The sequence below is a fragment of the Osmia lignaria genome, chromosome 2, assembly GCF_051020975.1.
Source record: "Osmia lignaria lignaria isolate PbOS001 chromosome 2, iyOsmLign1, whole genome shotgun sequence".
Classification (NCBI taxonomy): Eukaryota; Metazoa; Arthropoda; class Insecta; order Hymenoptera; family Megachilidae; genus Osmia; species Osmia lignaria.
This window is the reverse complement of record NC_135033.1, coordinates 9990935-10011766: the sequence shown is the minus strand read 5'-3', so window position 1 is coordinate 10011766 and position 20832 is coordinate 9990935. Positions and strand designations below refer to the sequence as shown.

At 27.7% G+C, this 20832-nt stretch overlaps 5 protein-coding genes across 8 annotated transcripts; 3 read left to right on the top strand and 2 right to left on the bottom strand.

The window, feature by feature from the left end:
• Positions 1-1630: 1630 nt before the first annotated feature.
• On the bottom strand, positions 1631-3570 carry Tango11 (transport and golgi organization 11). The gene is made up of 5 exons (XM_034334082.2): positions 3420-3570; positions 2751-2977; positions 2538-2632; positions 2304-2455; positions 1631-2226 (listed from the first exon to the last, which is right to left on the bottom strand). The coding sequence occupies exons 2-5, from the start codon at positions 2971-2973 to the stop codon at positions 2016-2018; spliced, it is 681 nt and encodes a 226-aa protein (XP_034189973.1). The 5' UTR covers positions 2974-2977; positions 3420-3570; the 3' UTR covers positions 1631-2015.
• A 214-nt stretch (positions 3571-3784) lies between these two features.
• On the top strand, positions 3785-10091 carry DNApol-alpha180 (DNA polymerase alpha catalytic subunit). Of its 2 annotated transcripts, XM_034334063.2 has the most exons (22): positions 3785-3950; positions 4035-4235; positions 4314-4626; positions 4705-5020; positions 5085-5504; positions 5565-5930; positions 6003-6207; positions 6281-6549; positions 6613-6729; positions 6806-6989; positions 7147-7278; positions 7345-7520; positions 7588-7828; positions 7910-8049; positions 8109-8314; positions 8381-8642; positions 8715-8889; positions 8954-9123; positions 9209-9457; positions 9530-9605; positions 9675-9871; positions 9947-10091. In XM_034334063.2, the coding sequence occupies exons 1-22, from the start codon at positions 3935-3937 to the stop codon at positions 9947-9949; spliced, it is 4434 nt and encodes a 1477-aa protein (XP_034189954.2). In that variant the 5' UTR covers positions 3785-3934; the 3' UTR covers positions 9950-10091. The 2 variants fall into 2 exon arrangements, with proteins under 2 accessions (XP_034189954.2, XP_034189955.2); XM_034334064.2 differs by lacking the exons at positions 9530-9605; positions 9675-9871; positions 9947-10091 and having other exon boundaries at positions 9198-9457.
• Positions 10092-10154: 63 nt separating this feature from the next.
• Positions 10155-11988, bottom strand: LOC117608646 (pseudouridine-5'-phosphatase). 2 transcript variants are annotated; one of them, XM_076690819.1, is made up of 4 exons: positions 11422-11549; positions 10968-11186; positions 10664-10896; positions 10155-10587 (listed from the first exon to the last, which is right to left on the bottom strand). In XM_076690819.1, exons 1-4 carry the CDS (start codon positions 11423-11425, stop codon positions 10408-10410), a joined length of 636 nt encoding a protein of 211 aa, XP_076546934.1. In that variant the 5' UTR covers positions 11426-11549; the 3' UTR covers positions 10155-10407. The 2 variants fall into 2 exon arrangements, with proteins under 2 accessions (XP_076546934.1, XP_034189971.2); XM_034334080.2 differs by lacking the exon at positions 11422-11549 and adding an exon at positions 11777-11988 and having other exon boundaries at positions 10165-10587.
• Positions 11989-12370: 382 nt separating this feature from the next.
• Positions 12371-15153, top strand: CaBP1 (Protein disulfide-isomerase A6 homolog CaBP1). Its single transcript, XM_034334074.2, has 6 exons — positions 12371-12612; positions 12808-13001; positions 13083-13307; positions 13384-13590; positions 13665-13990; positions 14064-15153. The coding sequence occupies exons 1-6, from the start codon at positions 12576-12578 to the stop codon at positions 14380-14382; spliced, it is 1308 nt and encodes a 435-aa protein (XP_034189965.1). The 5' UTR covers positions 12371-12575; the 3' UTR covers positions 14383-15153.
• Positions 15154-15813: 660 nt separating this feature from the next.
• On the top strand, positions 15814-20794 carry Grip128 (gamma-tubulin complex component 5). 2 transcript variants are annotated; one of them, XM_034334256.2, is made up of 15 exons: positions 15814-16052; positions 16158-16586; positions 16661-16920; positions 16995-17166; positions 17255-17465; positions 17535-17835; positions 17899-18095; positions 18164-18464; positions 18535-18754; positions 18822-19110; positions 19180-19380; positions 19453-19535; positions 19607-19766; positions 20293-20479; positions 20551-20794. In XM_034334256.2, exons 1-15 carry the CDS (start codon positions 15981-15983, stop codon positions 20729-20731), a joined length of 3264 nt encoding a protein of 1087 aa, XP_034190147.2. In that variant the 5' UTR covers positions 15814-15980; the 3' UTR covers positions 20732-20794. The 2 variants fall into 2 exon arrangements, with proteins under 2 accessions (XP_034190147.2, XP_034190148.2); XM_034334257.2 differs by lacking the exons at positions 20293-20479; positions 20551-20794 and adding an exon at positions 19889-20069 and having other exon boundaries at positions 15815-16052.
• The last annotated feature ends 38 nt before the right edge of the window (positions 20795-20832 follow it).

Here is a 20832-nt window from a genome sequence, read left to right as displayed (position 1 = left end):
AATTAAAAAGAAAACAAAGAATTCTTTGAAACAGCCAAGTTTATTTCATAAGGCATCATTGAGGAAATAACATAATGCCTTATTTCAGATAGTCTGTCCTTTCATATGGTAAAATGTTCATCTTTCATTTAATAATCGTAAAGGGTTACGTAATTTGAATGATATAAAAATTAATTCTACTTTATCTTGTTATGTATTTCAATTTTACTTTAAATATTTACTTTTAAAAATAAATTGAAGTATTGGAATAAATTGGTACCAATTGATATGAAGATGGTGTCTCACCATCTTTAATGATTGTTCCGATATATGTATTTAAATGTTTATAATGAATTAGAAATTTATATCGGTATATTCAGGAGTATCTTCTTTCTTTTAAATCAATTTTCTTAAATATTGAGGGTGACGGAGAAAAACATTTTGCAGATACGTAATCAGTGCATAAGTCTAGAAAGAACAGATACCTACTAGACAATATTATTAAATTGTACTTAATTAATTTATTTACTTTACAAATGAGATTACGTAAACCTGTCTTAAATATTAAATGGAATTTAACCGACAGTTCAGTCCATCATTCGTGAAGGGTGATAGTTGAACTCTGTCCAATACTTAAAGTAAATTGAAGTAGAATTGGACTGTGGGAACGACCATCATCATACATGTACCAACATAATAGTCATCAACAACTACCTTCAAGTTCCGTATCCCTTCAATTTGAAATTTATGAATACTAAAATGTTTTTATATATGAAAAGTTTCATAAGATTCGCAATATTTTAATGATTTCAATATAAGAATTTATTTAAAAAAAACAAAATGTTTCCAATTGAGATTGTTTCATTTTTCTTTTATTACTTTAATTTTCTTCTATTCATAATTATAAGTAACATTATGCTTAGATATTATGTAGTACGTATTTAAATATTTATGTATTAAAATCAATCAAAAAATGTATTTATTGATAATCGTTTTATGTATATAAATATATAGTATACAAAAGAATAGTTTAATATAATTTTATAACAATTAATCTTCTTCAATATGCAATAAACAATTTCATGTTTATATACTCTTATGTATACAGGTAAAAAAAAGAGAAACATTTTTGTTAGGTTAGAATATTATTTGCAATCGTGTTTTGACAATGTTATTAGTAACAATCCATTTAGCTATGATAATATCTCATGACAATTTACATATAATAAATGAAACAAAAACTATTGTATACATATTTGTATATTTTTCTTAAGATTATTTTATATAAATGTATAATAATGTATAACATGGCCACAAAAAGATGTCAAACTTAGTAATATTTTAGACGATTACAATAATTGGTTTCAACATTTCAATGAATGTATCACTACAATATATTTATTTATATCGAATTAAAAGATGTAAATGCAGAAAATGATAAAAAGTCAAAATTAATTTCACTTTCAATGCATAACACAGCTAGGATCTCACAACGTCATTACTCTTAATTTTACAAATTTACAATCTATTATACTTCTACTTAACATCTCTTTATCTTCAGTTTATTATTACTAAATACATCGCAAGCAAAATGAATTCATTAGTACATATTAAATAAAATTGTCACAGAAATTCATATCTTGCTTATTTCAATAATGCGTTACATTGTATAAACATATTTAAACGTTCAAAATCGTTTTAAAAATTAGTATCGTATATATTCAATTTTTATACATTTAAATAAAGATTGAAATTTCAATTCATTACATATAATGTAAAATGTAAAAGAATAACTACGTGTTGCGTTTTGTAAGTTCAGTATGTTACCATTTTTTCATGCAAATATTTTTCAATAATTTAATCTTGAACATATACGATACATACATTTGAATATCTCAATTTTATATACTCTGCATAAAGAGTCTTTGGTTATAAATTTTTGTTCTCAGAGCAAGGGAGACTCTTATAAAACATCTTGTATTTAAGCACCATCTTTCACACAAGATGCAAATTTTTTATATTTTTATAATGCAAATTCAGTTTCTAGTTAACCATGAAAAAGCTTTAAGAATTAAGTACGTCAATGTTAATGCATATAAAATTTTGTCTCTTTGTTGACGTTGTAACATATCAAGTTCAATAGCCATTACACGTCGATTTAATTTTCCTACTTGTCGACGTAAATGCTGTATCTCTTCACTAGGTGGCAGAGACACATCGAGTGCGCTATATGAGGGAGTTTGTTCTCTGAAAAGCAATAGTTCATATCAATTTTTGAAAAGAAAAATAGGTGTAGTTCTGTAGACAAATAAATAAATTTATACCTGACATGCCTAACTATTTGTGTTTCTGTAGGATATTGTCCATGAGATCTAGAGGATACTGAATCCTTAGCCTCTGTTAAATATGAGTTTGGATCTTCTTCATCAACAGCAGGGAAATAGTGATTATCCAATGTCAAGATTCTTGGAGGAGTCTATTGATAACATACAAAATTATATATTGCTTTATAACATATGATCTGTTAAAAGATTTTATTTGCATTTAAAAATATTTACCTGTACTCTAACTAAGCCTGGTTCAGGTGGTAATACTGCATTCTCTAATGTAATTTCTCTAGGAGGTGCTTTTGTTCCTACATGTTGCTCTTGTCCTATGTTACAAATTAATTATATCTTGTATTATTTTAATAAGATTATTGTTATTTAATTATTTAATTATTGATATACCCATATCAATGGGTATTAAAAAATATTGTTCTTCATATTTACCAACAACTAAAATTCTATCTGGAACATGCATCTCAAATTTTTCTGCTGCGACCATCTGATTCCAGCTAGAGCCATTTGTACCAGCTACTTCTTCATCCGTGTAATCACCGCTCACACGAATACTCTTTGGCACACGCATCTTCTTATTAATGTCCAAAGTAAAATTTGGGTCATAAAAATTGTCAGCTTCTCCATTAAAAATAGGACTATGTGCTTTTGACATTTTACTAAAAAATAAAAAACAAAACTTCAACTTAATCTTAAGTGTTATCAAAACATAAGAATCAATATGGTTAAACAATATAACAAAATCAAATTAACTGCATATTATTATTTGGAAAAATAAATGTAAGATGCTTGAAAGAAACAATGAAACATTTGTCAAGCATAATAAACCATATTTCATCAAGTGAAATACAGATTTACATATATATTTTTTTATTACTAGTGAACTAGATAACTAAATAATAAAGTAAATTATATCTGATTAGCTCTTTAACAGTATAATTATAGTAAAAGAATGCGATGACGACACAAAAGAACATTTACTTTAACCGTTGTGTAATAACAACACAACCCAAAAAGCTGTGCCATACATAAAATTTGTTAATAATAATTAACAGCAAACAGATATAAATATTGGAAACATTAATCTTACAGGTAGCTTACCTTTCAAAGCTTAACTTTTTATACTTTCTCAATCGGTGAACACAAATTCTTAGGTGAAGTTAGCCGTATAATCACAGTGTATAATGTCGTATGCTAAATCAGTGCCGTTCACAAGACCCTTTAGGGAGCTTTTGCAAAGCAAGGTGATCCTCATATGCATGTGTGTCCACATATATTTATTACCCAATCTCACGTAGAGATTAGATATGTATTTGTTTGAAGTAGATTGAGAGAACCACATAATTGAGAAATTGTTAGTCTGTGTTAGAAAGACTGAAAAGAAAGGAGAATTTTGGGAACCATAGGGGCTCTCCTATGTACAGCACTGTTGAGAACTGTAGCAATATAATAATCGATTTCAATCAAACTCCCGCCAAAATGACTAAAAGCACCTGCCATTGAAACCTCTAATAGTTGTTTTCATTTTCTTCTTTTTGTATATAAAATAAGAATCTTTATAACTTTTAATAGTTATTATTTGTAATACTTTCTGGCACTCTAATTCTGCGAGAAACATGAGTGATGCACAATGTAAGTGTTTAAAAACTGGTTGCATTAATACCGCTTTTTCATTAAACATTAACATTTAATAAAATATATTACAAATTTGTTTAGCACCCTCAGCAAGCAGAAGTAAACGTCAAAAGATTGATAAAACTGGAAGGCTATCAGCTTTAGAAAAATTAAGACAATTGAAAGGTAGTAAACATAAATATGAGGTTGATGAATTGGAAAATGTTTATGAAGAAGTTGATGAGAAAGAATATACTAAAACTGTAATAGAAAGACAACATGATGATTGGATTATTGATGATGGTAATAACTTTAATATGTTTATAATTGTATGACAAATAACAAGGTTAATGATTATTAAATTATTCTTTGTTTTAAAAGGAAACAGTGGTTATGTAGAGGATGGTAGAGAAATTTTTGATGATGATTTAGATGATGAAAGCATACAAGAAGCAAGAAAGCATAAGGTCACAGGACCTAAAAAAGCTAAAAAGGATAATGAGAAGAAAAGGAAAGGAAATATTCAAAGTATGATAATGAACATGTCTTCTAAAAAGAAACATGATGTTGGACTGGATCATGATAATATCTTAGGAGATTTAATGTCTGAATTGAAAAAGAATGATACTCCAAAGAAACCAGAATCAAGAACTGTCAAAAATAAATTCTGTGTTAACACTCAGTCAAATAAAACGTAATCAATTTTGTTTTATATATTTAATAGAAAGTTATATTTTAATATATATGATGTTAAAATGAATTGTGATTTTAGAAATACTTGTCCAGAACAAAAACTACAGTCAATTTTGGAATCTGATAAAATACAATATCATAATCAGACTGATGATGATTTAATAATGTTTGATAAACCAAGGAAGACAAATGTATTTAAACAAACAGAATCAATTTGTCAAATACAAAGTACTTCAAATCAATCTAGCAGTCAGATAATTACAGATGATGATGAAATTATTGATAATTTAAACACAACAGTATCAGATGTAAATTCAAAAGAGAATGCTAAAAATACAAGTAGTAGTCAAGTAATTGAAAGTGAAAGTGAAGATCTTAGTCAATTTATTAGTGATGTAAGTTCTCTTCATGTTCTATTATGGATTTTAAAATAAACAATTAATGTCATACTTGTTGCAGTTCAATACAGATTTTGAAAGTAAACATGTTGATCATGTTGAGAAGTCAGTACCATCTGTCATTCAAAAAAACGAAAAAAATAAAATGCTTAATCAACCGGAATGTAAGAAAGACATTGAAACAGAAATATTTGATTCCGAAAGTTTTAGTAAGATGTTAGATAGTGACTTTGAAATACAAACTCCAAATATTGAAGTATCTACAAATACTACCGAAGTGCCTTTACCACTTGTAACTAATGCAAATAAAGAAGAAGTATTTAGATTCTATTGGTGGGATGCATATGAAGATCCATACAAACAGCCTGGAATTGTGTACTTGTTTGGAAAAGTTTTTGTACCATCTATAAAAGAATATCGTTCTTGCTGTATAACAGTAAAAAATATTCCGCGAAGAATTTATCTTCTTCCTAGAGCATATGTATGTATGAACATATTTTCTGTTACAATTTAAATTTAATAATAATGATACAAATTTCAGATAAAAACTTCTTCAGAGGAAAATAATGAAGAACAAGCAAATACGATAGAAAATGTATATAAAGAATTTAATCAATTTGCAAATAAAGTAGGAATAAAAGAATTTCGTTGCAGTAAAGTTCTAAAAAATTATGCTTTTGAGCAGGAAGGCACTCCAGCAAAGTCTGAGTACTTAGAAGTAAGATACTCTGCTCATTATCCAGTCATGCCTTCTGATTATTCTGGATTATCGATAGAACGTGTTTTTGGAACAACTGTAAATGCTTTAGAATTATTTCTGATAGAAAGAAATATAAAAGGTCCATGTTGGTTAGATATTAAGTGTCCATTGCCTACTGGTGTACAGACCAGCTGGTGCAACGTAAAGGTATAATTTAATTTTTTTTTATACAAATTGGTGAAATATTATATATTGACGATGTATTGCGCAATATAATAGGTAAATTGTATGAAAATGGAAAACATATCTGTTTTCTCCGAGTGTCAAACATTACCACCGTTAATAATGATGACTTTGAATGTACGAACTTGTTTGAATGCTAAATCACAACAAAATGAGGTAGTTATGGTTGCTATACTCATACATTATAAATATCATATTGATAAAGAACCACCAAAACCACCGTTTCAACAACATATTTGCCGTACGTCAATTATTTTAATTTAACATTATAAATATGTGTCTTTCATGTGTAATAAATACATTGTTTCAAATAGTAATTACACATCCGCGCGACATTCCTTGGCCAAGACAAGCGCGAGAAATATTGTCAAATATTTCATATACTAAAGTAATGAAATTTGAAACAGAAACAGATTTACTTGAAGAATTATTAAAAATAATTAATACAACAGATTCGGACTGTTTAATTGGATATGATTGTGGCTTTCAATTTGATATATTAATGCATAGAATGATAACATTAAAAGTTTCAAATTGGAGTAGACTTGGAAGACTAAGACGTTCGGCACCTCCTTTTATCAAGGTATAATACTGAAACATCTTTACAATGAGTTGTATAGAAAAATAAATAAAAAACTATTTTCAGGGAAAGATAAACTTAAATCAAGTGATAGCTGGGCGTCCTACTTGTGACATACAAGTTTCAGCTAAAGAATTGAATCTCAAAGTTAGAAGTTATGATTTGCCATCTCTTTGTACTGCGGTATATATTTAACAATTTTTGAATGTTATATAAATCTTTACTAATATTTATTTGAATGAAATAATTATTTTCGTAGGTATTAAAAAAGAAAGAAAATGAATGTAAAGAAATAAAACCAGGCGAATGTGCATCATTTTACAATACAACAAATAAAATAGACAATTTAATTAAGATAACATTAACAGAAGCATTGTATATTTTGTCCATAGTTTTTGAACTCAATGTTCTTCCACTTGCATTGCAAATTACGTGTATTGCCGGTAGATATAGTGCACCGATGACAAGATGTTCCATGAGACAAATGCAAATGCGTGCTTCTCATGGGACATCTTGTCATCGGTGCACAGTACATGTACATGTTTCAAACAGTGAAGTTCTATATACAGCAGATTTGTTATAAAAATAATATTTATTTAGGAAATATTATATCAAGAACGCTAACAGCAGGACGTGCCGAGAGGAATGAATATTTATTGTTACATGCTTTTCATTTAAAACAATACATAACACCTGATAAACGAATTACAAAAAAAGTAAAAGGTGATGAAGGTATGTATTCAATTTTTAAACATTTGTTTATGATATAGTTATAAGTAATTAATACTATTTATCCAGAACATACGGGTAGAAAGAAAGCCGCTTATGCTGGTGGCTTAGTTCTTGAACCAAAAAAAGGATTTTATGATAAACTTATTTTATTAATGGATTTTAACTCTTTGTATCCCAGTATAATTCAGGAATATAATTTATGTTTTACTACTGTACCTGGAGCTGCATATGCTGATAGTGCGGTAAATTTATTTATTTATTACTGATCGGATACGTAATATGCTTTCATTTATAATCATATATATGCAGGACTTATCTATACCTGAGTCAGGTTTGGAACCAGGAATAATTCCAACCGAAATTCGAAAATTAGTTGAAAGTAGAGGAGAGGTGAAGAAATTAATGAAAACGCCAAATATTTCACCCGAATTAAAAATGCAATATAATATTAGACAACTGGCTTTGAAACTTACAGCTAATTCTATGTACGGTTGCTTGGGTGCAACTCATTGTAGATTTTATGCCAAAGGACTTGCTGCTTTAGTAACAGGTAGAACATAGAATAAAATTTTATACTTATTTTATACTTATATATACAGATTTTATACTTATCTTTTAAATATTATTCTAGCAAAAGGACGAGAAATTCTACAACATACAAAAAGTCTAGTTGAAAAATTGAATTATGAAGTCATATATGGAGATACCGATTCCATAATGATAAACACAAATATATTAGATTATGAAGAAGTTGTTGTTGTTGGAAGAAAGGTACTATATTGTTAACATAAATATTTAATTCGCTTAATATTAATCAAACTTATATTTAGATTAAGCAAGAGGTCAACAAGTTGTATAAACGGGTAGAGTTAGATATTGATGGCGTTTTTCGATATTTATTACTTCTACAAAAGAAAAAATATGCTGCGGTTACAATGACAAAATTGCCTAATGGGCAAATAGAATTATCCCAAGAACATAAAGGTTTAGATATTGTACGAAGAGATTGGTGTCAGTTAGCTTGTGATGTTGGGAGGTAAGTAAAACCTTTTAATAATTTAATAAAATAAAAAATTAAATAACTATATTTAATGATTGTTAGAAAAATTTTGGATCAACTTCTTTCTGATCAATCAAATGAAAATCGATTGGAACAAATTTTCCACTTGTTACAAAATGTTGCCAAAAATGTTCGAGAAAATCAAGTTTCATTATCATCGTTAGTTATAACAAAACAATTATCAAAAAATCCACATGAATATCCAGATGCTAAACAAGCTCACGTACAAGTTGCTTTAAGATTAAACAAAGAAGGAGGTAGGATGTGGAAAGTTGGCGATACTGTTCCATATATTATATGTGACGTATGTGTTTATTAACGTTATTAACGTTTAAATTTATTAGTATCTATATTAAACATATAAGCATTTTACTAGGATGGAACAGATAAGTCTGCAACTGAAAGAGCATATCATATTGATGAATATAAGAAGAGTGATACTTTAAAAATAGATGTCAATTATTATTTGCTAAGTCAAGTTTTTCCTATTGCTCTGCGAATTTGTGAACCAATCGAAGGAATTGATGATGTTTTGCTAGCTGAAAATTTGGGTAAATTTTCATCATCTTATATAAATTATTACACATATACTATAAATAAAAACTTTCACACCAGGTTTGGAAAAAATTTATAAATCTAAAAGAATAATACACGAAGAAGAAAACAATGATATACCGTTATTGGTAAATGATGACAGATTTAAGTATTGTCTTCCTCTGAAATTCAATTGTACAAATGAAAAATGTCAATCAGAAATTATAATTAAGGATATTCTAACTAAAATAGTGAGAAATTATCAATTTTTATTCATATATTTTGTATTTTATAAATAAATATTTTACACAGTTTTTAATTATAGACATTTTACAGCCTACTGGTAATCAGTTATCACTTGCTTCCTGTTCAAACCCGGACTGTAGAGTACAACCGTGGACATATGTTAATGCTATACAAAATGCGATGACACTCGCTGTACGAGAAGCAATTTCTGAATATTATGTGGGCTTGTTAGAGTGTGAAAATCCATTGTGTGGTGAACAGACACAAATACTCCCGTTAGGTTTTTGTAAAAAATATCCGACTTGTAGAAAATGTGCAGATGCTGATTTACATAGGGTGGTAAGATAAAAAGTTAATTATTGCTCTTAAGTTCTTCAAATATATCAGAAAATAAAATATTACTTCCTAAAGTTTTCAGAAACAAAACTTTATAATCAAATGTGCTTTTATCTTCATCTTTTTGATGTAAGTCAGCCAAAGTACAAAAGTGAGTATTTGTAGTTTTTTGATAAAGAACAAACGCATAACAAAAAATAATAAATACATACGTTTGTAGATTTATTGTCTCAGCGTCCACAGGGTATGAGAGAAGCATATGATTCTTTGAAGGAAGCAATGGAAAAAATACTTAGGCGAAATGGATTTTCTGTTGTATGTTTGGATACAATATTTTCATGTACTAATTCACAACAAAAAACACCAAGTTTACATAGAAGTACTTTAGATATATCAGATGGATCAGATGATGAAATGGTAAGTAAACAATAAATAATAAATTTTCAGTATAAATAAAAAAATTAATTATAAAATTAATTTCTTTTATTTCAGTGAAAATAATCTGTTATATGATCCAACCTATATTTATTATAAAAACAAAGGCTTCTTCTTTTAAACATCTTATAATTAACTTTGCATTGTTATATTTGAATGTTACTTTTTTAAATACTTATAACTGAAATATAAATATCTTTTTACATATTTTTAATATTATAAGGAATAAATCAAGTTTTAAAAGTTCGCTGTATATTTATACTTTCTAACAAGTTTTAATAATGATATCAGGTATACTTTATTTGCGTGTATTTAGACGTAAAAAGAAAAGTACTTCAGAATTATCTAGTTTTGTATATTTATCTTAAAATAAATAATATATCAAGATAAATTTACAACATTATTTAATATTTTTAACGAATTTTTATATCAATAAATACATCAATATTTTGATATTGATTTTGCTCTTATAATATCAAGATATTCTGTTAGCTAACCAGAAACATATTTCAAGTTTATTATTTACTATATGGTGGTAAACCAAACACTTCAGGTTGAAATTCTTCAAGACTATTTATTATTAATGTTGGATTTTCAATATAATGTTTTGGTAACCTTGGATCTGGAACCATGATAACTTGCATTCCAGCACTAAGTGCAGCCTTTACACCATTTGGAGCATCTTCAAATACAAGGCACTGAAAGAATAATTGTTGGTTTAATGATAATAGTAAAATAAAATCTATAAAGGTATAAACATGAATTATATCAAACCATTGAAGGATCAGGATTATCAGGAAAACGTTTGGCAGCAACCAAAAAGATATCTGGTGCTGGTTTACCCTGAACAACATCAGGATCAGAACCTCCAAGAACTTTATGATCAAACAAATCAAACAACTCTGTCCATCTTTGAGTTTTTAATTTAAAGTTCTCTTTGTTTGAACTGGTAGCTAATGCAATTGGAACATTATTTTCTTTTAAATGTCTTAACAATCGTTCAGCACCTATATTCAGGTAAATTTTAACATAATAATTTATTGCAATTCTATTAATGTAACTTATTTTTATAACTTACCAGGCATAAGATTAGCAGAGGGAAACAATTCATGATATATTTGTACTATCTCAGTTTCAAACTCTTCTACTGTCATAGGTAAATCTAACATTTCAATTGTAACTTGGGCAATAGCTTTAGTTTTAAAGCCCATAATTTTTGCTTTGTGCTCCCATGTAAATTCTTTTCCATAGCGATTTACAATATGATTAAAGGCTTCAGAGTAAAGTGTTTCTGTATCTATTGACATTTTAATAAGAGATTACATCATTAATACATGTACTATATACAAATCATTTAATTCGCTTATAATTTATAATTTATATATTAATTTGTAGAAACTGTGTTGAAGGTAGTTTTAAAATTTGATTTTTCTTTAACAAAAATTATATGCATATCTTTTTATATACAAGGGTGTATGTACAAATTCTAACACAGCTTCTCAAAGTTAGGAGTAAAGCACGTACAAACTCACGCATGATGAGTGCTTTTTTAACCCTTTCATTGACAGTAGAATCCGCTCATACAGATGCATGGTGCATTTTAATTTATATTCCTCATATTTCTTAATAATTGCCATTGACATTTTATTCATTACTACACGTGCATAGACAAAACAAAATTACTATATTCGCATAAATATAACATTCATATACAGGTTAATTTCTGATATACAAATTATTATATGATCAATTTTGCAATACACATGTTCAAAACATTTTTTCTGATATGATCTGTACATTATTTGTGTTAAACAGAAATTATCTTTAACGAATAATTGAATTATTATAACAAAGTTCACGTAACTTCATAAAGTACAAACCGCTTACCAAGTAACAATCCGTCCATATCAAAAATACAATGTGTAACATTTTTATACTGATTTCCCGACATTTTTCAATTGATTTTATATAATTATTAGAACTTTATATTGTTGAACAATTTTACTGTTAAACCAATGAAACTTATACAATTTATGTGATAATTATTAACGCTACTCGCGCCGTGCCGAATTTGGAGTGAATTATGTAATACATATAGTATATGATATAATTCCAACAATTTGATTGGTTTCACAATTATTTTATATCATTTTCTTTGTTTGCATAATAGAATATATGTATTACATTCTCCTATAATCAGGATTATATTTACACATGTTACATATAATATACATATAATAAAATCTTTATTTACAACTAAACAACGATAACAATATTAATACAAATATTTCTCAACCATATCATTACTAACTATATTATATTTATTTATAAATAATGTATTTTTTATTATCGTACATTTTTCATAATATCTTAGACAATATAATTACTCTATAACTGTTAGGAATATGAAAATCGATGAAAATGGTTTATACTCTGATGATTCTTGCTAAAACTTTCAAGTTCTGCTTAGAATGACGATTTTTGGTAATGTTGTTTCCTTGTCGATCAACGGATGACTGTTGATTACAGAGAACCAATCAGAACGATCCACGAAAAGTTATATGGTTATAAAGAGTGAAGTAGAGAATAGAGCGATTGAACTTTATAAGAGGAGGTTGTATACGTTTTAATCATATATCTGACAGATTTATCCAGTGAATAGTTTTACAGAAGAAACTGTAAATATATGATTACTTTACTAAGAAACATGCAAGCATTTTTAGGTACGTTTTCTAACTCAATATACATACTCGTATATACTATTATCTTTTATAACTGTATCGTTAGGTTTTAACCGGTAGATGTTTATTTATCCACGTCAAATATTTATTTTTATTCGACTTTATGCAATATTTCAATACTTTTCCTTACGCTATTTCCGTTCAAATTAATCATTTTTATGCTTCTGTTACTTATAGGTATCCTAATATTAATTACTGGAGCTCATTCTCTGTACTCCTCCAATTCCCATGTTATAGATCTAAAACCAAACAATTTTGATAATTTGGTATTAAACAGTGATAATGTATGGATAGTGGAATTTTATGCCCCATGGTGTGGACATTGTCAACAGTTAACACCTGAATATGATAAAGCTGCCACTGCTTTAAAAGTAAGTTTTATTCTTGCAATTTATGTTTGTTTTATTGATTCTTTATTGATATGATGTTTTGTAAATGTGTATGATGAATAGGGTATTGTAAAAGTTGGTGCAGTAAATGCGGATGAGCATAAATCTCTTGGGTCAAAATATGGAATTCAAGGTTTTCCAACAATTAAGATTTTCAGTGTTGATAGTAAACCAGAAGACTATAATGGGCCAAGAACTGCAGCTGGAATTGTTGATGCTGCTTTGAATGCAGTTAGTCAGAAAGCACGTAGAGCTTTAGGTGGGAAAAGAAATGGTGGAGATTCTAAGGTAAATCTAGGTAATATATAATGAAAATGGAAAAAATAGTTAATAAATATTAACAGGTCTTCTATTTTTCTTATAGTCTAAAGATTCCAAAGATGTAATCGAATTAACAGATGATAATTTTGATAAAATGGTGATGAATTCAGAAGACATGTGGTTAGTTGAGTTTTATGCACCATGGTGTGGTCACTGCAAACATTTAGCTCCCACCTGGGCATCTGCAGCTACAGAGCTGAAAGGAAAAGTGAAATTGGGTGCTATTGATGCTACTGTAAACAGAGTTAAAGTTAGTAATTTATCTTAAGATTAATCTTACTTAAAATTATATGTTATTTTACATATGAAATATTAATATTACAGGCTAGTCAATATGAAATAAAAGGATATCCTACTATCAAATACTTTGCACCTGGTAAAAAGTCGTTTGATTCTGTACAAGAATATGATGGTGGCCGTACAGGTAGCGACATTGTAAATTGGGCACTAGAGAAATTGGCCGAAAATGTCCCAGCGCCAGAAGTAGTTCAAATTGTAAATGAAAAAAGTTTAAGAGACGCATGCGAAGACAAACCATTGTGTGTTGTTTCAGTTTTACCACATATCTTAGATTGTCAGTCAGAATGTAGAAATCAATATTTAAAGATTTTGAATAATCTTGGAGAAAAATATAAACAAAAGATGTGGGGGTATGGATAAAACCTTTCAATATTTACTAAATGGAGAAATTTATATCTCATAAAAATATATTTTTCTTAATAGGTGGGTTTGGGCTGAAGCCGGTGCTCAGCCTTATATTGAAGAAGCATTAGAAATTGGAGGTTTTGGTTATCCAGCATTAGCTGCTGTAAATATAAAGAAAATGAAATATTCATTACTGAAAGGTAGTTTTTCGTATGATGGTATAAATGAATTCTTGCGAGATCTAAGTTATGGACGAGGTGGTACAGCTCCTTTAAAAGGAGCTCAGTTACCTAAAATTCTGGAAACAACACCGTGGGATGGTAAAGATGCTGAACCTCCCCAAGAAGAAGACATTGATCTCAGTGATGTAGATCTTGACGAGAAGGACGAACTGTAATTACAAAATCCGGTTTTTCTCAGAAACGTGTGCACCATCATATAAATGTGTTAGTAAAAATAATTCGATACTTATTTTTATATAACATCATTATTCTGAGTTAATACAACTGCATATTAATGTACAATAATGTAGCATCATTTCTATGATATCAGGAATATTCTTTCCATCTAAAACATTATATTATCATCCTGTTAGTCACGTATCAGTCCTCAGGAACCTTACATGTATTACATTAAGCGCTTAGATCAATTCTTCCACCGAAGCTAATTTGAAAAAACTTTAGTCTGTTCATTCCGGTAAAACTGAATATAACCTGTTTTAAAATGAAATTAAACTGATACTTCGTTTTTATTGTGTAGGAAACATGCATTATTAGGAATGCGTCCGAATATTTTTAAGCAATTATTTGTACATTTTTTAAATGGTAGATTATACGAAGTTGTAAGACTTCATATTAAAAGAAAAACATGTATTTGTCCTCTAATTGTATTTAAACTAAAACTTTTTTATGAAAATGTTGTAAACGTAAAATAACAATACATAAAATATTAATGTGCATTCCATAAGATACTTTAGTTCTCCCTACAATGGGACCAAAGTAATTACTCTCATTATATACACAGTACTAATTTTTAGGTTTATTGAGATCTCATTATTTGACTGAGTTATGTCACGTCTTCCATCGTGATTATAGCAACAAACTTTATACCGTTACTTAAATTTATAACATAAAATGTGTTTATACTTTTCGAGAATTTAATCATTTTCTAATTGTAATCCTAGTTTAAGTTTTTATTAAATAAATTTCACTATAAACTTGTAATACATTTTATTGCTCTTTTGTGTAATTTAGTTTTTTATATGTTGATTCTAGTTTTTAGAAATCAGTTAAAATCTGCACAAGACCAAAAAATTATTAAAATAATTGTTTGATGAACTTATATTTTAAAAAGACCGCCATAAATTAAATTTTTTAAATTCGATCCCACCGCCATCTATACAAAAACGTCGGAAACTACTCGACAGTTTACCGATCCAGTTCCCGCAACAAAGGAACGCTAGCGCCACCTATTAAAAAACATCGGAAACTATTTGTAGACTAGTTTCCACTGTTTTTTAATAGGTGGCGCTAGCGTTCGTTTGTTGCGGGAACTGGATCGGTAAACTGTCGAGTAGTTTCCGACGTTTTTGTATAGATGGCGGTGGGATCGAATTTAAAAATTTTAATTTATGGCGGTCTTTTTAAAATATAAGTTTGTCAAATAATTATGTTAAGGGTGTTAAAATTGTTAAAGGGAACCAAAATTGTGTATTTTCAGTTGTAAATGCAAGGCACGATAGAAGAAGAACTGGTAAAACTGGTACGACCGTCACAGTACATGTAGACTTAAGCTTGCCTGAGGGTTCCTAGGAACCCCATAATCAGTCTTTGTATCTGCGGTTACTGCTCGATAGGATCTGTAGTCACTGCAAAATGCTATTTTCAAAAGGTTAAGATCTTTAAATAATGATTAACTTTTGTATTCACTTGCATTGTAAGTTTGTAATGTCATATCAAGCGTTCTGATTTACTGCTACTAAGTTTTGTAATAAAAATGGGCACAAAAACATTAAATGACATTCACAATGATATCAAGCAATTAATAACAACAATAACTTCTTTTGAGGTAAAGTTTATTTTAAATAATCTATTTTAAATTAAGATTATGAACACGATTTTACGAATAATCATAAAAAATAATATATTTTTATTAATCCTGTTATATTTTTAGGAAAATGAAGAAGGATTTAAAATTTGTGAAAGGTTTTGTATGGTAAATATTAAACATCATCGATACCTATCTGTTAATAGCACTACTACAAAAGAAGCAATTAAAGCTCTGATCACAAAGTTTTCAATTCATGGAAAATATGATGTAGCAAAAAAATTCAAGGAACTTGTTGATATATTTTTATCTAGTTTTGATTTTGAACAACATCCACAATATGATTTGCAATGGTGTTTATTAACTCTACTATTGGAATTAGCTAAAGAAACTCATAAATCAGATTTAGAATGTTTAACATTAATACGTGGAGAATTTACTTTCAATGTAACAAGTGAAAATGAAAAGGAAGTTCCAGATGAGATTGATTGGGCTGAATATTTAAAAGAAGGTCATGAAAATTTTTTTGATGACTATAAAAGTGATACAGAAAGTGTAAATATTTTTCATTGGATACACTGAAAATATACTATGCGATATACCATGTTTGTATAAAATGTTTTTAACAGGAATGGTCAGAAGATGAAGAAGATACTGACAATTTGAGTACAAATTTTGAAAGATCTACAGGTGTTACAAATACAGATAAAACAATATGCATACCAAATACTGAGAAAGAAATAAATAAATTATCATTAGCATTAAATGAGGAGCTTAAATCTAAAAACTGGTTACTATCAAATGTTCAAAATACATGGTGGAATGAATTACAGTGGAGGAAATATCCAGTTAAAAGTAGAGTCTGTGATGCTCATCTTTGTGAAATTTGGTACTTATTTTATTTAATTTTGCTTTAACAATGTATTCAAATATTTTTCATTTACAATTAGTAATGTTAAATAGGCATAAAGCAATAGAAGGAGATTTTTACTCAATTGGAACACTTAGTGAATATTCAGTGTGTAGAGAATTGTTGTGGATGTTTCATGCTCCAATGCATATGGTAGTGTTTCAAAAAAGTGGAGAAGCAAAATTTTCCATCCATTCCAATATATCTATACCCAGTTTAACAACTGTAAGTATATAAAAGTAATTTATCAAAATCTGTTTAATAAAAATATAAATTCTGATTACTCAAAAATGTTAGTCCTAACAAATTTTAGGTTGCTTTTAACAGTATTCTCTTACCATTTTGTGAACATTTTTCAATAATATATGATATAGAAAAATTTGGAACCGATTTATATGTAGAACAGGATGGTTTAAATAAAAAACCACCTTTGACTTATGAAACATACAATTCAATTCTTAAACAACACATAATGAAATTTAAATCTGAAATAATTGATATAGAAAAAGAACTTATGAAACAAGGTATAGTCAAAACTTTTATAAATATAAAAAGTTTCTAAAATTTGTGATGCTAATTACACTGATTTTTAGATAAAACCTATACACTTTTATCTTTATCATCAGTCTTGAAAAAAAATTTATACAATTTAAAAATTTTACATCAAGTTCACAAAAAGGCTGTATGTAATTGGAGGATTTATCCGAATTGGAAATGCGCATCAAAATTATTGTCGTCTTTGTATTTCGAAATACAGAAATCACATAATCAAGAAAGAACAAATATTTGTATCAGTTTATATTTATCTAGTCTTACTGTATATTTAAATATAATTGACACGTGGTTAAGCGAAGGACGATTTGAAGATTGGAGGGAGGAATTTATAATTGTCAGGTAAGAATGTTAAATATAAAAAGAAATTAAGAATAATAAATCGTAATTGTGTTTTCATTTTAGAGTATTGAATGATATAGCGTTAGAAAACACTGAGCAATATGAAACATTTTCTTTGAGACCTTTGGATGGCATATGTTTATCAGATCCTATAATGCGATTTTTAATAAGAAAAGTACAACATATTGGTCAAAGTATTGAGTTATTAGTATCTCTAGATCGTATTTCAGATATATGGAAAATTAATATTGGAAATGATGGTATAGAATACTTTTTATTTTACTGTTCATATAATAATAATTACTACAATACTTAATATTTTTGATAGGAACAAAACCATCCCTAGTTGAAGAATTTTATACTAAATTAGATGTGGAAATTTCTAAGTATAGTAAATGTAAACCACATAAAGAAATACCTTCAATTAATGAAGATGAAGTGAAAGAAGATAAGCATAATGAAGACATAGATAAAAATATCATACAACAATTAACTGAATTTAACAATCCATTTTTATTAAAAGCTTTAGAAGATTATCTACCTTCTGAATTATTAAACAAAAGTAGCACTGATACTTTTATAGCTAAATGTCAAAGTAACAAAGTAAAGAGTAACAATATATTTAAAAGGTATTTTTGTAAGTTTAAGAAGCATTTTACTGGAGATGTTTTATTTTAAATATAAAATATAATCTTTTAGACTTGAAGAAGTATCAGATTATATATTGCCATTCCGAAAAATATTAGAAAATATTTTAGCAGAGATTTTAGTTTCACGTTATAATGGTGCCAGTAGATTAGTGAAACAGATGATGTCAGAAGAATATAAATTGGAATCACATTTAACATTAATGAGATCTGTTTACATGATGGAAGCTGGTCATATCATGAACAAATTTTATCAAAAATTATTTCACGAGGTACAAATAATACATCTGTTTTTTATTCAACTTTTATTATGTATGTTTCATATTAAATTTTATTTAGATTGAAACCAACCAAATGTGGAATAACTCGTATTTTCTATCGTGTATACTTGAAGAAATCCTTTCTCAATGGTGGCCGAATTCAAGTTCGCGTTGGTCTATTACAGTTTCTAATACACCTACAAATCAAGTATTAACGGCTGTAGATAACATAACATTACATTATACTATAGGCTGGCCTATGAATATTATTTTAAATGAAAAAACTTTTATTAAGTATAATGAGATATTTAGGTTTCAGTTAAAATTAAAGTGGGCTTTATGGACGTTAAATAATTTAAGATTTAGCGGTAAGATTTGATAGGAAACATTTATTTCATGCTTTGCAAATAGCATAGTGAATTTTGATATGTTTTTAGATTTAGAAGGATCAAAATCAATGTATAAAAAGAATAAATTAGAACAATTTCATATAAGACGAATTGAAAGTTTGCGATTTTGTTTATTACATGCAATTAGCTCAATACATACGTATTTATCAGGTCAAGTGCTACAAAATTTAAGTATCATATTAGAGAAATCTTTAATGCAAACTGATAGCCTTGATGCAATTGTATCAGGTAAATTAATCTACAAGTTCTTAAATTTATTGATATTTAAATACATATTTCAAGGATATATTCTAATTGCAGTTCATAATGAATATTTGAAAAAAGTTCATGAACATTGTTTGCTAACAACGGAATATGAAGATTTGATGGCTACTATAAATAATGTATGTACATACCGTTTTGTCATTTGAAATTGTATGTAATTCATTCTTATTAATTTGTATGTTTATTTCAGTTAATTGAAATGTGTAGTCATGTTCGATCTCGATGGAATTATAAAAAGTTAATGTTTATCAGTGAAGAATTAGATGTATTGGAAAGTAGCTATAATAAATATCACACGTATCTTGCTTTAGCTCTACACAATGCGATACAGAATAAAGATGCGAGTTACTGTAAGTATAAAGCTATTTTAATAGTTTCATACAATACATAAATCGTGAAATTAGATATTTGGTAATTACAAAAATGTATGTTAATTGAAATCATTAAATTTTTTAAATTACTTTATTTTCAGTGACTGGTTTAAGCTCGGCATTTAACTGCAATATGTCACGTGTTTAACGCTAATACGCTTACATATTAAGTTTTCATAATTCTTTAGCATTGTGTCTATAAAGAAAAAGTAATGCCGTAGTAAACATATATTACCATTAGAAATTTTTTAATTATTTTTTATATTAATTAATAATATGTATTTATTGTTATCTTTACTAATGTTATAGAATGTGTTCATTCCTTGTATATTTCTACAAATTTTGATATTTATAATTTATATAGTATAATCAGTATGATTATAAATATCGTATTAAATAATTTACAAATCTTTTGTAAAGTAAAAATAAATTTTATTTAAATTTTTTTTTAAACTCATTACCTCCCTTCCAGAATCCAACCCAATTCCTGTAAATTCGTTTTCAGATGATTTAATGCTACAGTATCACATTAGCACAAAAGATGAATCGATAGAAAATGATAATCTTGTTTATCCATTTAATAATTTTAATCAGAGTTTATTAATTGAAATAGCCTATCAACATTTACCTCCATCAGGGCTATCTATTCCAATTCCAAGAATAATTCATAAAACAAACTGGAATAGAAACAGGTAAAGATAAGAACAAAGAACTAACAGTAAAATATATAAATATTTAAAGGTTTAAAATTTAAATGTTTCAGCTTCAATTCTGAACATTCCTTACCTAATGATATTAGTCTAAATGAATATGAACAAACGTTTTCGTACATACGGTGGTATCAATTAGAAGAAAGTATGGTTACATTTGATCTGTTGTCCACGCAAACTTTATATGAAGAAATGAAGGATCTTATTGATGATGATAATTCAGAAACTACGTGATAATAAATTGAAACAATTAATTTAGTAAATAATAATTTATTTTAATAGATATTAATGGCGTATATATATACATTTACGTGATTTGTTTAATGCAATTTCAT